An 18,300-nucleotide genomic window follows, 5' to 3' on the forward strand; every position below is an offset into this window, starting at 1 on the left:
TATTTGTGTTGCGTCTTTCAATTCAGTGCAATTCACCAACATAAAGGTACTATTTGGTATTACCAGAAAGGTGGTTTTTTTGGGATATGTTGCAGCTCAGTGATGGAGTAAGAATTGAATGTCAGCCTCCTTATGGCCAGGAAAAATCGGTGGTTCCTGTTTGAGTCTCTTGATTGGAATGCAACACCCGCAATCACTGGAAACCACTTTTGTTTGCAAGGTGCACTGCAGCCAGCCAGGTTCTCAGACAGTTTGGCAAAAGTTTGCAAATGACTGCTGTCACATTTATAAATGCATGTTGCAATCAGTCAGTCTGCACCAATCAGAGCAACTTGTCTGCAACGGGTCTCTTTCAAACGGAGGATTTGACTCAATTTGTTGTATACTGGTTTTGTTGTAAGATTGTTGCCAAGTACCTTTGTAATTTTGCAGTTAAATTGCTATCCTGGAACAACTACCACACTGTTTATGGAGGAATTTTTCCATTTCTGTTTCGGTCTACGAGGTTCTGGCTGATTTCTGAATGTAAGCCATTAAAGGTGTGAGGCTGTTTACCAGCCGTGCATTTGTAAACTGATAGCAGGCTTACTTTGATTTCTGTTTGGTTGCACTAAAATCACTTTGAACACAGCAAATGACCGAAAGCTGCTGCTAACCTGGCCCCCCATTTTCAAATCAACCATTTCAAAGCCGAGAAGTTCATATGTTCGTTGCACGTGGTCGCGCCAGCGTCCAACCACAGTCTTCCTGGGTGTGACTGTAGCATTACTGTGCTTTTAGCTTTTGATGCTGATTTTTAGACCTATCACTACGGTGGCCCTGAGAGGCCAAACGGACTGCAAAAAGAAAAATGCTGTAAAAAGAAAACACCTGTTTTCTGAAGTTGCAGTCCGTTTGGCCTCTCAGGGCTACCGTACTATCCCTATCTTCTTCCGCAACCCCAAATTTTTACAAGAACATGTTTTAAATGTCTTGCCTGGCTTGTTCCACCATCTTGTGGCAGAAATGGGTATTACACACTACGATACAGCCCTTCAGTTTCAGTCTGTATCAGTGTAACACACACATATACATTTTGGATAAAGCAACAGAAGGGTTTTTTCACATTCTCCTGATAGCTTCAGCTCATTTTGGATTTAATTTATTTTGAAAGACAATTTGCGGAAAGTGTCTTTGAATGCATGAATGAAATAACCACAGAAAACAGAAATCCTGTTTATGTCAGTTTACACTGCTGACAGCTACTGACAGGAGCTGAAAGCAAAAAATACAAACAAAAATAACACAGGCGACATCCTCAGAGGTTGGAAGTCAGTCGAGCTTTACACCCTCACCACCACAACACCACAACAAAAAAGGGATGATTTTGGCATCTTTACACTGGCACTTGCCACGAGCTGTTGCTGTGAAATTTGATCTCACAGAAGGCTTAGATGTTGGTATAAAAGCATGTGTAAGTGTGTTGTGTGTACTCCCCCAGGGCTTTTGTGTCTCTTTTATAATTTATAGTGTAGATGAGGTGAAAGTGAAACCAGCCTTTTCTCTTCTGGTCCATCTTGCTGAGAGAGGCTAGGAGAGGGTAAAAAAAAGAAAGAAAGAAAAGCATATTTCTACCCATAACAACTCTCATGATCATTACTTTAGTGAATAGTCGGAGATCATAAAATGTGTAGCAGTACTTTCTACACATCTGTTATGTTTTTAGAGCTGTATGAAGTGCTTTAGTAATCAATAACATTAGACAAGGATCTGTTTAAATGCCATTCTGTTTTCATTTCCATTCTTAAAATTGCTTCCATCTTTTAGCAAACCGATCCATGTTTTCAGTTAAACAGGTTAAAGTGTACACCAGCGTTCCTGTCACACAGCCCCGACTGCGCTCATGTTACCGTGTAACTCGACACAGCATTGTGTTGTTCTGAGTGAGGGAGCTGATCAGTCGGTCTGCCCGTGTCCTGTGCCGATACTCGCCTGCTGCACCATGAGGGCTAAAGTCTCAGACATGCACAGTAAGGACTGTGTCAAAGTGGCTGTCAGAGTCCGACCGTTCAACAAGGTCAGTGTGCTGATGTTTTCTATAATAACCACTATTTATTTTTCTTTTGTAAGCCTTTGCTGTCTGCTTTTTAAATACTCATATTTTGTATTCTTAAGGTGTGACCCACACTGATATACTGCATACTTTATTTACCCTGATAAATCCTGTTGCTTCTTTTAACATTTACAACAGTAAATATAAAATTCAAAATTCAAATTGTGTGTTATTGTGTCTCCTACCTTCCCTTGCACTTACCCTCACATTTTCCTTGAAATCTAAAATAAATGCTTTTATAAACCATTTGCTCTCCCAGCTCTTTTTAGTCTCTCTCCATCATTTCATCTTCTTTCGTTTTCTTCCTTCACTCAGAGAGAGAGGGATGCGGGCAGTCGCTGTATCATATCCATGGTTTCGAGCTCCATCACCATCCAGGATCCACGGGATTCCCAGAACCGACGGTCTTTCTGTTTCGATTATGCCTATTGGTCCCACAGCGGTTTCACAAGAGACCACAGGGGTATCTATGTGCCTGAAGAGCCAGGAGGGAGATACGCTGACCAGGTCAGGTCATAAATGAGCTGGGAGTGTGTTGTGCAAGATAGAATCTAGATGGTTTGGGCAGAATAAATCTGAATGGATATGAAGTGAGTTATAAGATTAATAAGAATTAATTTACATCTCATGAGATATCATCCATTCCCAGGACAGCGTGTTCCAAGATTTGGGAGAAGGAATATTGGAAAATGCGCTGCAGGTAGCACTCAGTCTTTATCCGATACTCTCTATCTCACGTCTCAACTCTTAATAACAAATGTTCTAAAATTACATGCGCAGGGTTATAATGCCACATTGTTAGCCTACGGTCAGACCGGCTCAGGGAAGAGTTACTCGATGATGGGTTATGGGCCTAACAAAGGCCTGATTCCTAAACTCTGCGACCGGTTGTTTCAAGCCATCAAAGAAAACCAGGAGAACAGACAATGTCAGGTGAAGGAAAAGCACAAGACGATGCAGAATGCTGTGAATGATTCAGTGTGTAAATGATCTAAAATGTGTTTCTTCTTCATGTCCCTGCAGGTCTTTTTCAGTATGTTGGAAATCTATAATGAGCAGGTGGTGTTTGGAGCAAATTCGTTTCTCTGGATATGATACATGCTACGATGCTATTATGTTTCCTGACTCTTCCTTTTCCTCCCCTCTCTGTCCAGGTGGTTGACTTGCTGTCTCGGGCGTCTCGGACTCCGGGCGGGCTCAGAGTCAGAGAGGAGCAGCAACGAGGTTTCTATGTGGAGGGTCTCCGCACAGTCCCCTGCGAGACTGCAGCTCAGGTAGAGAGATGAATGGAAAAAGGATACAAACCAAACCAATCAACTGCAGTAGCCAAAGGCTAAGGTTGCAGTCATGTGCAGTTAATATTAGAATTTTTAGGGAATTAAATGCTTTGTGATCTTCTTCAAAGAGAGCCTCACGAAGCAGTCCAGCATGAATCTGTTGGACTCGTCTGGCAGTGAGCATCAGCATTCATCAGAGTCAGAAACTAACAGAGTTAAAGACGATACGGCCATCAGTCTGAGCCCCACCACACTGGGCGATGTCGAAGCATACAAAGGGACATGCTGCTGTTTAATCTAAAAACCAAAAAATATATTTTTGTTCAGAAAAATGTGTTTGCAGGTGGAGCAGTTGATGGAGCAGGGGACGAGGACTCGAACCACTGCCGCCACCCACATGAACGCCAACAGCAGTCGATCGCACATGCTCATTATCCTCCAGCTCAAACAGGTAAAGAGGTTCTGTGCACACTTTTCCAATTTGTTAACATAATTAATACAAGAACAAACATATGTTGTATAAATCTACATTTATGTAAGTTATATTATTCCTGTCAGATCTTCTCTAAAGAGAGCATCACGAAGCAGTCCAACATAAACCTGGTGGACCTGGCTGGCAGTGAGCGTCAGCGTTCATCGGGGTCAGAAGCTGATAGGCTCAAAGAGGGCACGGCCATCAACCTGAGCCTCACCACCCTGGGCAATGTCATCAGGTGACCTGCTGTTTGAATTGATTTACTTTGCATTTACTTTAGTATTTTTGACACTCTTCCCTCATCTCTCCTCCAGCTCCCTGGCTGATGTTGCGGTGGGGAAGAAGGTTGTCCATATTCCTTACAGAGACTCGGCCCTCACAAAGTTGCTGCAGTCTGCACTGGGAGGCAACAGTCGCACTGTTATGGTATCGGACACTCATTTGATACGAGGTTGAGTCATTGGAAGATGCTTTTAAAGTAAATTGAATATATTTGTTTTTGAGATTGCCACATTGAGCCCTGCTGATATCTGCTATGAGGAGTCTCTCTCCACGCTGCGCTATGCTGAGAGGTACAATAAGCACTGTAAAGTCTTCTGGATATTTCCCTTCTGCTCTATAAGTAACATATTTAATATACGTTTTATACTTTAGTTCTTTTTGGCCTCTCCTTTATGTCGTTCTACACCTAACTTCTTGTCCCTCCACCTTTTCCACTTCTTCAGGGCAAAGCGTATCCAGAACCGTGCAGTGGTGAACGAGAGCCCCACCGAGCGTCTCGTTAAAGAACTAAAGGCAGAGAACGCCAGACTGTTGCAGCGTCTGAGCCGTCTGGGCCAGGAGGGACGCAGGGCGAATGACGAGACCAGTAAGAATCAGCGTTTGAATGCAGCAGAATGGGATTCAGAGCTGTTGACAGGTCGTCTCGTATCTTTGTGTGTTCAGAGGAGCTCCGTCAGCTGCTGACCCACAATGAGCTTCAGATCAGAGCCATTCAGACTCTATGGGAGCAGCATGTGCAGGAGGCCCTGAAAGACTGGGAGCAACAGTATGCTAACATCACACAGGTGCATGCATAGATACATACGTAGATGCAGACATGCAAAACACACAAGCAAAGGCTGCAAATGCATTTGATGGAGGTTTTGTATGTAGTGTCTTTAAATGGATGTTTCTTGTTTCCCTCGTCCTCACTGGCAGGAGAGGAGGATGATGCAGATGCATCCCTACATCCTGAACATCAACGAGGATGCTCAGCTGTCAGGGGTGGTGAAGCTTTTCATCCAGGAGGGTTAGTCCATCTGAATCTCTCTGTATCTGTGCCACGAGATGTATGGTTCTCTCCCTGATAGAAGAAGCTACTAAAGGTGGACAATACCAGATAGTTAAATGGCTTAAACAGCTTAATGTAACAAACATGTCCCGCAGATTTTAACATGTTTGGTGAAATGTTAATCTTTTTATCTTTAGGGGAATGGGACATCGGACTGTGTGACTCCTCCCCACGGTCCATTTGTATCAAGGGTCTAGGGTGAGTTTGCCATCATTGCAAAGAATAAGAAAATTGTCTTTTCGTCTGTATGCATATACACTGATGGGGTCTAAATATTCTTTACATCAGTTTTCTGTCTTACATAAAATTGTTTGTGAGGGGCAGCCAATCAAAAGCTGTTAAAGGCTGGGTATCCATAAAATGAGAGGAGATCCATTAATAACATAAGTAAGGATTATCTTGATGTGTGAATAATGCAAACAGACTGCAGCAGAGTCCAATACTAAAAATATACGGAGCTGGGAAGAAGTCGGATCAGTCCCCTTTTTTGTTTTTATGTGCGTTAGGATCCAGGAACGTCATGCTGTGTTCAGGAATGAACAGCGCAGGGTAACGCTGACCCCGATGACAGGAACAAAGGTTATTGTAAATGGCAATCCTGTTTCCCAGGCAACAGAGCTGCAGCACCTGGTGGGTCTTGACTCAAACCTCAATTATATGATGTGGTATATGTATGTATATATATATATGTATATATATGTATATATATATATATATATATATATATATATATATATATATATATATATATATATATATACATATATATATATATATTAGGGGAGCAACGATACTCGTATCGATATTGAACCGTTCGATACAGTGCTTTCGGTTCGGTACGCATATGTATCGAACAATACAACATTTGTAATTTATTTTATCAACTTTCCTTCTGACGATGCTGTCTGTGTTGAGCGCTCAGTGAATCTGCGTTCGACTACTCCGCCTAGGCTGCACTGTCGAGCGCAGATCCACTGAGCGTTCAACGTAGACAGCATAGTCAGAAGGAAGAGCGCAGGGCAAGCTAGCAGACAGAAGTTAAGCTCTCCTTGCAACATGGCAAATTGAACCTCCCCCACCCTTATTCAGATCTGGCGTTTGGAATTATTTTGGTTTTCATGTGACGTATGACCCTGAAGGTAAGCGCATCATGGACTAAAGTAAAACAGTATGTTGGATGTGCCACGCAATGCTCAATTACATGGGTGGGAACTAGTGTGTTAGTGCAGTTAGCTCATTAACGTGTTAGCCGTCCAGCCCCACGCAGGGGGCGATCAGGGGTAGCTCGTTAACGGAGATTTGCCGTGTTGTGGCGTTAACGTCATTTCAACGAGATTAACGCTGACAGCTCTAGTGGGAACACAACGAATATGACTGCACATTTACGCCGACATCATCCTAGTGCAAAGACAAGTGGAAGCAGACAAAAACAACAAGCATGCATGCTACAAACTTTACCCGAGTCATTTAGACAGCCGTTAGCACATGATTCTCCTTATGGGGACCTGATATGTTTAATATTGTGGCGAGCTCAGACAAGGAAGAGACGGAGGTGTCGTTTGGTCTTGCTTCCCGTGAGCTAGCCAGAGAGCACAGCCGTTTATTGACATCTGCAGAAGAACACTGCCGCTAGCTAACTGCTCAGCGCGGCAACCGCACAGCAACAACACACAGGGCGCCCTCTGACCCCGGAAGGACACACCGTCGCAGCGAGAGGGCGTCACCCGTCACTATGGCAACATAACTGTACAAACAGAACCCCGAACAGCCCTGACTGGCTACATAACCCCCACCTAAGGGGTCAGTCGTCCCCGACGACCCCATTACCCCACACAAAGTCCTGCAAATGTCCAGGTGCCTTCTTTTGGCGCACCGGCCGGTCACGACCGGCGGGGGAAAAGTCACTCGGGTGAAAACATGGGGTGCCACCATCATCCCACTTCTGACACCAATGTGGCGAGCTCAGACAAGGAGGAGACGGAGGTGTCGTTTGGTCTTGCTTTCCGTGAGCTAGCCAAGGAGCACAGCCGTTTATTGACATCTGCAGAAGAACACTGCCGCTAGCTAACTGCTCAGCGCGGCAACCGCATAGCAGCAACAACAACAACAACACACAGGGCGCCCTCTGACCCCGGAAGGACGCACCGTCGCAGCGAGAGGGCGTCACCCGTCACTATGGCAACATAAACAAAACATAACTGTACAAACAGAACCCTGAACAGCCCTGACCCGCTACATAACCCCCACCTAAGGGGTCAGTCGTCCCCGACGACCCCATTACCCCACACAAAGTCCTGCAAATGTCCAGGTGCCTTCTTTTGGCGCACCGGCCGGTCACGACCGGCGGGGGAAAAGTCACTCGGGTGAAAACATGGGGTGCCACCATCATCCCACTTCTGACACCAATGTGGCGAGCTCAGACAAGGAGGAGACGGAGGTGTCGTTTGGTCTTGCTTTCCGTGAGCTAGCCAAGGAGCACAGCCGTTTATTGACATCTGCAGAAGAACACTGCCGCTAGCTAACTGCTCAGCGCGGCAACCGCATAGCAGCAACAACAACAACAACACACAGGGCGCCCTCTGACCCCGGAAGGACACACCGTCGCAGCGAGAGGGCGTCACCCGTCACTATGGCAACATAAACAAAACATAATTGTACAAACAGAACCCTGAACAGCTACCCGGTTGTTCAGTGATGACGCGACGAATCCTACTTCCGGGTCTAAAGTAGTCTGCGTTTAATATGACTTTTGTGTTGTTAACATGTTTAATGTTATGTATTTTCTTCTATTTGATCTCAAAAAGCTCCTAAAACAGTCAGTGATCCCTGTTGACCTCCCTCGGCTTTTATTACCACTAATCATTTATTTAAGCTCAGTTTTTAAAACCTTAGGATGTAACTACAGCCCAGCCCATGCAGCAGTATATGAATGACTAACCTCGTATTGTGGATGGATTATCTCAGTTGTTCTCCTGGCTGAAGTTTAGTCCTTTTACAGCATCCTGCCATGCGATTACATTTGTTCCTGACCACCGAGAACACTCACGTTAACTTTTATCGAGTGGAAAAAAAGTTAGCTTGTTTATATTATGCTAACATAGCTGTGTCGCAAGCGGTCACGTAGCACATCATTATATACCAGCTAGCCAAACTTCAGTAACCCTACAAACGTCACTGCTGTTTAGTTTTCTGTCTTCATTTATGCTGGAAGTGATAGCAGAGCTGTACGTTTTAATTTGTTTCCAAAACCCCGCAGTCAGGACATGCTATATTGTATTTAGATAGAAGCTAGCGAGCTAACTCCCTGCTAACTTCTAACTCCGTTAAATGTCATAAATTCCGTTTTCACGGATGCCTGGATGTTAAACTCAATTGTTACACCTGGTAGAGCAGAACGCTGATCATTTTATTAAAGATGAAAGACTTTAGACAGTTTTTCAACTCTCAGTAATGCCATAGTGATCGTTTGATATATGGACCTGCAGCTGAGTTTAGACCCAGACACGGCTAGTGACGTCAGACTGAACAATCGGGGGTCAGTCGTCCCCGACGACCCCATTACCCCACACAAAGTCCTGCAAATGTCCAGGTGCCTTCTGGAAAAGTCACTCGGGTCAGAACATGGGGTGCCACCATCATCCCACTTCTGACACCAATGTGGTGAGCTCAGACAAGGAGGAGACGGAGGTGTGGTTTGGTCTTGCTTCCCGTGAGCTAGCCAGGGAGCACAGCCGTTTATTGACATCTGCAGAAGAACACTGCCGCTAGCTAACTGCTCAGCGCGGCAACCGCACAGCAGCAACAACAACAACACACAGGGCGCCCTCTGACCCCGGAAGGACACACCGTCGCAGCGAGAGGGCGTCACCCGTCACTATGGCAACATAAACAAAACATAACTGTACAAACAGAACCCCGAACAGCCCTGACCCGCTACAATATGCTGCTGAGAATATAGCCCAGAAGAAGCGTATAGTATTGCTTTTATTTTGGAAAGAGCCATTTCTCTGTAATAAACTCTCTTTTCCAAAGATGAGTGATTCCTCAATCAGATACAGGGCTTGCAAAATCACTAGCCCGACGTCCCGGGGCTAGCGATTTTTCCAGTCGGGCTACCAAAATCTATCTCTGCCCTGCCCGTCGGGCTATTGTAGGAAGGAAAAATATATGTCAATGCTTTTGCATTCTTTCGGAAATGTAGCTGGGTAATTATGTCATTGGCATCGGTGAGCCACTGTCAATATGTGACATATTGAAGTCGCGTTTGAATTTGCGCTTGTTTTTTGCTTTCACTTTGCAATCACGTGAACTGTGTATAGAGAGCACAGCACTGATTGGTGAGTGATGATAATTTGTGCACCAATTCCTCTGACATCGTCTTATCAATCGTTAGCTTACTATGCAAACATGACAAGTGAAATCTCCCGCAGCAAGCTTAAACATATGAGAGGTTGATCGCGCAGAGAATCGCTGACCGTTATATGTGTGTGTGTGTGTGTGTGTGTGTGTGTGTGTGTGTGTGTGTGTGTGTGTGTGTGTGTGTGTGTGTGTGTGTGTGTGTGTGTGTGTGTGTGTAAAAGCAGCAGGATATATATTTTAGTTCTGCTGAGCCAAATAAGACAGGTCAGGGTGAAGAAGTGACAGCCAAAGAAAAGCTTACCACAAAACGGAAAAGTTATGACAAATCAGACTATAAGGCAAAAAGAAAGTGCAGCTTTATGGTTTCATGGACAAAAGAATTTCTGTGGCTGCAATATGACGAGCTATATAACCGGGGCTGCACATAAGTGGTCCGCAGGTGCGCATTGGCAGTCAAAAAACAAACAAAAAAAAACCGCGCACAAGATATGAAGTTGCAACGCGTGTTTGCATACATAAGATTTTCTGGAGGAGGACAGACATTTGTTTAGAACTCTTAAAGATGTCGAAGAAGCTCCTTTAAGCAATTACTTTGGTGTTCCTCCACCTCCAAACAAATGTCAGAAGGAGTCCGAACCACAAAAGAAGCGCGTATTCTCGGAAAAGTGGTTGCAGGAGGTGAGCTGGCTTCAAACAAATGATGAACGCACAGAGATGTGGTGCGGAATGTGCCGTGAAAATTCCACTCTAGCGGACAAAAACAGTGCTTTTTATATGGACGCAAACGCGCGTTGCAACTTCTTATCTGGTGCGCGTCTTTTATTTTGACAGCGAATGCGCACATGCGGACCACTTATGTGCACCCGTGTAAATAACATAATGTTCTGCCGGGTGTGTTGTTGGTTTTCTCTCGATTTCTGAGTCGACAAGCGCCTTTGTTACTGGGACCAGTCATTTTAAGAAAGGCCCCCATTAGAACCCATGAGAAATGCATTATTGCTCAGTCTGCAATATCTTTCCCAGAACAAACACCAATTGCAAATAACATACTAAAAATAAACCTGAAAAATCTGTTTAGAACAGCTACTATGTTGCAAAGAGTGAACTACCACTGGCAAAATTTAGCAGTCTTTGCAAACTTCAAAAAGCAAATGGCCTAGATCTTGGTTCCACTTGCCTCTTATCCGTGACTTCAGCGGAAATTTCAAATTCAGGATCTGACACAGACTGATTCATGTCCTACACCGTTCTTACAAGTTCATAGAAATTTATGTTCAATTAGAACCAAGTATTTGAGTTGATGATTGTAATTTTTATACAATGTTGTAATTTGTTTTTCAACAATTTTTTGATTAATGTTTTGTTTCCTTTACAATATTATACTTTAATGTATAATATTGTAAAGGAAACAAAACATCAATCAAAAAATTGCTCTCTTTTTTAATTCGGGCTACTTACATTAATTTTGGGCTACCAAAAACTGAAGAGTCCCTGCCCAATGGGCTACCAGGGATTTTGAAATTTTGAGAGCCCTGAGAGATATTTATTTTTTTAATTACTTTTGTTTCAGCAACATTAAATTTAAAAACTGTACTTTTGAGTTAAAATATATATTTATAATTTTAATAAATGACAAATTAAAAAGGCATGAAAATTTTTTTTGTATCGAAAAAATATCGAACCGAACCGTGAATTTTGTGTATCGTTGCACCCATATATATATATATATATATATATATATATAATTTTTTTTATTTTCTATTTTTATCAGGATCGCCTCATTCTGGGTTCCAACTGCACCTACCTGTTCATTGGTTATCCATCAGAGAGATGCGGGGATGACTGGAGTCGCTATGATTACGATTACTTCCAGTCTGAACTGGCTGCAGCTGAGGGCATCCACCTGGGTGAGCGGGAGCGTGAATAACTCCACATGAAGGGCTCTTATTTTTTGAAGGAAACTCACTGAACTCATTATATTATTCATCTGCATGTGTTTAGGTGAGTCCAGTGCTGGATCGAGTCAGACAGACCCCAGTCTGCTAGCTGTCTTCTTTGATTACATCAAATTGATGCCCATGGTGGCTGAGGCCAACCAGATGAGCCAGGAATTGAGCAAGGTAACGCACGGCCTCAGGGTGAAAAATTCTGTATTTAACGTGTTCCTAGAAAGCAAATATCTTTGGTTTCCTGTGCGTCATCAGATTCTGGCCATGTGTTGCATTGTGTTTGCAGGATGTGGAGTTCAAGCTGGAGATTAAAAATCTGGCACTGTCAGATTCAAAAGGCCACGATCTAGAGAAAGACATCGTTGTCAGAGTCACCTCCAAGGGAACCAAGCAGGTTGGTCTGTCCCTGTATGGGGTGTTTTGTCACTTGTGTAAACTGCAGCGTCACTTTGAAAGATTACAATCTTTGCATGCACTCTGCAGGTCTGGATGTGGTCCAAAGCCAAGTTTATTAACCGCAAGTTTCTGATGGAAGAGGTTTACCAGCAGCATTTGGCAGAGCAGAGCGGAGACAATGTATGTTAGCTGAAAGAACAATGTTGATGTTTGTTGGCTTGTTACCTTTACATCTCTGCAGATGTTTAAGCTAAATAAAACATGTGCATATTCGCTATATTGACATCACATATTGTTAGGATGGTCAGCACTTCCTAAAGCATAAACCTTTCCAGACCAGTAACTCTATTATTAAGACTTTTATGTTTTTAGGAAGTAGCCGGGCTGTCAACAGTAACATTACCCAGAGATAAAGACCCATTCTGGGATCCAATTGAGCCTCTTCTCCTGGGCACTGCCCACCTTTGGCTCCAATCGTTGGCCTTCCGCATCCCTCTGGAAGAGCAGCTAGAGGTACAAACTGATATACTCCATACACACTGGCATCTTCATCTAAAAGTATTTTCAGATGACAGTTAAATAAAGTCAGTGGGTGATGATCCCGGTCTGCAGGTGTTGGGGTCAGAGGGCACAGAGGAAGGCATTCTACAAACACAGCTGGTCCCCTGCTCTTCAACTGGACTGTATGTCACACATGCACAGACACACAAACCTTCAGTGCACAGGTATATCAGTAACTAGACGTTCGCACTTCCCAGCCCTCTGGGTGAGGATGACATCCTGATTGACCCATCAGAGATACTGGGTAGACGACTAGACTTCCAGCTGGTCCTGGATCAGTGTTGTGGCTTACGCTGGATCAGAGAGGCCCGCAATCGAGGTGTTCAAATTGGGTAAGGCACATGTGGCTCGGTGTAGAGTACACTGCATTAAATCCTATTGAACTTGGAGATGGAAACCTGGTATATATTTACTGGCACATAGAGGAAGCTGTTAATAATTTTAGCTTTTGAAAAGGTACCGTGGACTCAAGCGTGAAGTCTCCAGTCGTGTCGTCTTCTAAAAGAAGAGAGTTGTGAAATGCTTTCTTCTCTCCGACATTACTTAATCTCCTTACTCTGTTAGTTTCAGGTTATTTGACTGCAGCCAGCCTCTGTACACTCCAGCTGTTTGGCACAACGTGAATCCTCTGCTGGATCACAGAGTCCACTTTGCCTCCCTCCACACCTCCCAGCGTCTGCTAGACTTCCTGCAGAGCAGCGCTGTGGTGCTGGAGCTCTGGGGCCTTCAAGGTGAGGATGGACATTTTTTTTATTTATGCCTGAAGTAAGTGAACTCGGTGATAGCTATTATAACAACAAGACATGCTTAATTTTTTTTTAATGAACCGCGTGGGATTTAAACATTTAAACTGGATTTTAATTTCATCGTGTGTACATTATACATCACATTATTAAATTTCTCATGCAGGTTTAAGAAAAGCCACAGCTGAAATAGAAAGTTTCTTTAAAGATTGCTGCTCAGTGCTTGTTTTCTATCCTAGAGGGCTGCACTCAGTTGAAGTCTTCACTGGAAGGTGTGCGGATGACTGCAGATGGCATCTTCATCATTGATGAGTCGAGTCCAACAGAAAACACAGTGAGTTAGACGTTTAGGAGTAATTGTTTACGTTGACATGAGTTATTTATTGTCTTATTTATTCAGTGTGTGTGTGTTTTATCACAGCCTGTAGACCCCTCAGACCTCAGTTGTTCAGTAAGAGCTCTTCAGCAGGACTTAGATGAACTAAAGAGTGTTAATGAATCACTGAGGAAAGAGAATCACAATCTGAGGGAACAACTCAACACAGCCAGGAATGGTAACAAAAACATACACGAGTTTGTGGTTTCTATTCCAAAGAACTGAAAAAACTACCACACATATGACTTTGGAAGCTTTTGACTTGCTCTTTCAGAAACACACACACACACATTTCTCTCTTCTGGTTTTAGGTGGCGAGGGTGCGCGTAGTCGCTCGGTGCGTCCCAGCTGTGATGCAGAGTTTGCCCGCGCTCTGAAGGTTTTCTATCACAGCATGACTTCAGTAAGAGGTCAGCTGCAGCGCCTGCGCAGACACAGGCCCAGCGTACGTATTCACGTGTTATCTTCTGTCTTAGCATGAGTTAGTGTTACTACAATGTGGACATGCTTAAAATCCTTAATATAGTGAATCAGCACAGAATGAAATATTGACCTGTTTCATCACATTATTAGCTCCAAGAGTGAACAATTTTGAGCTGCTGCGTTTAGAAAATTACATCTGTGCTGTAGTTATTTGGCTTATGCCTCCAATAGATGCATGATAACTGAAGCACTGTGAAGGATCTGCAAGTGTTATTGTTGTGAAAACTGTTTAAGGTCTGGCCAAAAGAATTATTGACTTTAAACATTAGGAATATGGTTCCGAGAACTGGAGCTGATGTCATAGCAATTTACCAAAACGTCTGATAAATTGCACTTGAACAGATTGAATCCTGCCCATGGATATAACACTCCTGTTTGCACATCATGCAGGATGTTAATGTGCGTGCTTTCCAGGAGGAGTCAGACCTGCTGGGGCTCAGACTGTTTGTGGATGAGCAGAGTCATTTGCTGAGAGACTTCTCGGAGCAGCTGGAACAGAACGTCTCTACGCTCAAACAAGATGTGGCCGCCATCGTCCGCCGGAAACGAGAACGATCAGGAATCTGGTCTTGACCAGGGTTTTTATTTTTTAGGAAAGTATACATTTATGTTGACACTTTAATTTCGCAACTCTGCAGATATTCCGGTTGAGGGTATGAAATGAGCAGAACCAGGTTCTTACAAACTAAATTCTTTGTTTGGGTAAATAAACATGACGGGGATCTGTTATGATGTTCCTCATTTTCTGTCATATACACTTTTCAAATGGTACATGCTTGTGTTAAAGCTGGAAAAGCCATTGAGATAATGAGGTACCTGAGAGCCAAAAGCCTTTCTACTCTTAGCTCTGAAGGATGTCACCGAGAGCAGATATCCCGAATATCTAATATCTGAGGCACAGCAGCTCCACTCACTTGTTTTAACAGTCAAATTGACTGAGGGGCTACAAACGCTCAGTGAAATCAAAAGGGGCTGTTTTGAAATAGAAATCATGAAAAGCTACTCTAATGGAGTTTAAGAATGAGAGCATGGGGTTAGAAATGAGGCCTAACAGATTAGAATTAGTTCCCATTAATGAACACTACATGCACAGTGGACCATGTTCAACACAGTTTATACATAAAAGTATTCACCATATTTTCTGTAATACTTCCTTCTTACTTTTTGTCTGTAAAATGAAGTTTATTCCGGTGGATTATTCTTTTAGTACGCTTGGTTAACAACAATGTATATGCAAGTCTACTATTAAGAGTAACTACAAGTGAAGTCTGTTTAAAAAAAGTTTATTAGACTGCATGTATAAGACATCGTTACAGTTCCAAACTGCAAATAAATTAAAAGGCAAAGACAGCTCAAGTTTCAAAATTCACAAAATTCTTACCGGTACACATTTTTTTTAAGCATCATTAAAAATCCATTGTGTTTTCAAGCTAATGTAGTTCACTTTGAAGCTGTATCACTGGATGACAGAAATCTTCCTCGTGTCTCACTGTGGGGGGATTAATGTTAACGTAAGTGAACAAGAAAAAGACGTCAAACAGCTGAGCGAGATCGTCTCTCCTTATGTTGAGTTTATGACATATTTACGACAGCGTCTCTCACTGCAACGTCTAATTTGGAGGTAAAAAGCACAACGGTTGATGTTTGTAAGCAGTCACGACTTGTAAGAGTACAGACAGTTGCTGTAGGTCCAAAAAAAGATTAGCGTGGGCACATTTACAGGAGGAGGCAGATGTGAGGCAGATTAGTCATCACACAGTACAGAATTTATAAAAAAAAAAAATCTGTACAAGAAATATGCAGGCAGACAAGCTGACAGCACATAGCTGCTCATGAGAAATTTAAAACAAGACAGAGATGAGAGGAGCGAGGCAACGGCAAAAGGCAGAGGATAAGCCTGGCTTCAACTGAAGAGGTAGACTGTGGGATAGACAGACAGTTACAGATATTCTACTGCGAGGAGAGATTAGATTCTTCACAAATAAGCACCACATGTTATTTTTTATCAGAACTGATCATGTTAGGTTTAGGATCAGTATCTTCCTTTCCAAAAACAGCACCCAGTAACATGAATGTACAGTTACAGAGAAAGCTGAGGGTCCAGGTGAGGTAGGTTAATCAGGTTTCTAGGATTAGGGACCAAACGGAGCTGCATGAACATGAAACAATATTCATTTCTTTTTGCTCAGAGTAGAAAATAAATGTCAGAGAACAAGAAGCACAATGACTGAACATTTCTTTTTCTAATGTTGGACTGTCAGTTGTCTGCACCTCTTTGGGCAAGTTTGAGCCTGAGGAACAGGACTACAGATGATCACAGAGCATGTACAGGAGCAGTTTTGGTGTTTATATAGTACATTGGTGATTATTGCATTTAAAAAAAAAAATCCACTTCCTTCCTAAAGGAAACCCATGCTATCTGTTTCCATTTAAAATTACAGTCCTATCTGTGCAGTCATGGGGTTTGAATGCACAGATTTTGTTCTTACCTAACGTCAATCAGCTTTCTTTTTCAGAGGGTAAAAAACACGGGGTTGTATGTTAATCGGATTGTAAAGCCACAGGAGGCATATTTTAGATTTTTACCTGCTATTTCGTTTATTCTTATAAAACACTGAGCATGCATTTGTTTTGTAAATTATTATCTCGCTTGTTTAAAAAGTTGCCTTATCGCTTCTTTGCCAGGTTCAAGTCTCAGTGCAGACAGTTCAGAAGACAGTATAAAAGATGGACGTGGCTTCCAGTTGTGAATGCCTTAAACCTGCAATCTGTTTTACGGTCACCAGGGGGCGATAGCTGTGGTGGCCAAAAAAAAAACTTGGGGCTTTCTGAGCTGACCTCTGGAAACACTTTCCTGCTGGGTTTATTGTTTCAGCCACTTATTTGAGATAACGCTGAATAAAAATAACTTGTGATATAATAATAATAATGATAACTTGTGATTGACAGGATGTTAGCCAATGAGTGTAGTTTCACAGTCAAACCGGCTTTCTTCCATCACATCCAGTTTCAACAGCAAGATGGCTCATCGAAGCTTCAAGGTGGGACTTCACAAACTAGAGGGTGATTACATGGTAGCTATGTCCATCTTTTATATTGTATATGTCAGTACTAAAATACTTTTTTGGCTGACTTGAAATAAATATCTGTGCATGTAAATAAGAGCACAGATCATCCATTACAGCCATGGCCATATTTTATCACTCTCTGAAACAACCCTTTTACATTCATGGGTGGAAAACGTTTCGTCTTTCAGCTCCCTCCTTCAAGCTCCAGGGGAGAATTAAAATTTAAAAACACATCACTAGTCATGTCTCCATTTCCCACTTTCTCACACGCACGCACACACACACACACACACACACACACACACACACACACACACACACACACACACACACACACACACACACACACACACACACACACAATGAAGCTTCCAGCAGCAGAAGACAAACTTCACAGTATAAAAATAACTCAAACCACAGAGAGGTCCATAATTTCACATTAGGCCCATTTTTTTTTTTCCATTTTCTGAAGCCACGCAAAGACAAACATCACTCATTAAGAGCTGCAATCCAGAGCAGTGGAGTCGGCAGTGTTCGGGTATTTAACATTATATTCATATAGGTCCTGAAAGATGATCACCAATATATGGATGATGCCACTATCAACCAGACTGAGAGACACCTTTGTCAGTGTCTGTTTGTTTCCATTGCTAGCTTTCCCTGAATAATGTCTCGAGTGTCACCAAAAGAGGACGGGGATTTATTCCTGTTGGCTCAGCCTGTTGAATCAAGCAGACCAGGTGTAAACTCAAAATAATTCAGTGAGCAAACTGGTCCACCTTACAGCCAAACTCCATCAAAATTTAGAGGAGTCATGGTTACTGCTCACAAACAACCACAGATTACCAACACAGCACTCAGAGACACATTCCCCATCCTCAAAAAAGAAAACAAACAGACTGCTGTGTATCTGCTTCACGTCTCCATCCTTTCACTGATCCAGTGTCTCAGGCGTTGGTGCCTTCGTTCTCAGCCGCTCGGCCGTCACTCGCCGTCGTTCCATGTGTGATGAGGGTAGGTGGGGCCACAGACACGTCTCGCTGGCTGCTGTGCCTCGAGTGGCTGTCTATCTGATGGAGGCTGCTGTGAGTGGAGAGCGGATGGTCGAGACGTGGATTGCTGCCATGGAAACTGCGGTCCTCTGTACCTCGGTAAACCACGGTATCGCTCCTAATGGGGGAGAAGCAA

The 18,300-nt window shown here is 43.1% G+C and overlaps 2 protein-coding genes across 2 annotated transcripts in view; one reads left to right on the plus strand and one right to left on the minus strand.

The window, feature by feature from the left end:
* Positions 1–1,882: 1,882 nt before the first annotated feature.
* On the plus strand, positions 1,883–17,475 carry kif28 (kinesin family member 28; the record flags this gene model as incomplete). The annotated part of the gene is made up of 27 exons (XM_080885313.1): positions 1,883–2,056; positions 2,408–2,599; positions 2,742–2,792; positions 2,873–3,025; positions 3,116–3,151; positions 3,247–3,366; positions 3,713–3,820; positions 3,928–4,082; positions 4,159–4,270; positions 4,349–4,416; positions 4,570–4,712; positions 4,790–4,911; positions 5,045–5,135; positions 5,315–5,375; positions 5,684–5,807; positions 11,308–11,443; positions 11,538–11,656; positions 11,772–11,879; positions 11,969–12,061; positions 12,254–12,394; positions 12,494–12,564; positions 12,640–12,774; positions 13,007–13,173; positions 13,425–13,519; positions 13,607–13,739; positions 13,873–14,006; positions 14,459–17,475. 27 exons carry the CDS (start codon positions 1,883–1,885, stop codon positions 14,615–14,617), a joined length of 3,201 nt encoding a protein of 1,066 aa, XP_080741439.1. The 3' UTR covers positions 14,618–17,475.
* Positions 15,328–18,300, minus strand: part of LOC308398579 (frizzled-3-like) — a 34,910-nt gene continuing 31,937 nt past the window's right edge. Inside the window, exon 11 of the mRNA XM_080885314.1 lies at positions 15,328–18,282. Within this exon, the coding sequence (XP_080741440.1) occupies positions 18,060–18,282 (223 nt within the window). The 3' untranslated portion in view covers positions 15,328–18,059. The remainder of the gene's footprint in view (positions 18,283–18,300) is intronic.

This window comes from Rhamphochromis sp. 'chilingali', assembly GCF_963969265.1.
Source record: "Rhamphochromis sp. 'chilingali' genome assembly, chromosome: 6".
NCBI classification, from domain to species: domain Eukaryota; kingdom Metazoa; phylum Chordata; class Actinopteri; order Cichliformes; family Cichlidae; genus Rhamphochromis; species Rhamphochromis sp. 'chilingali'.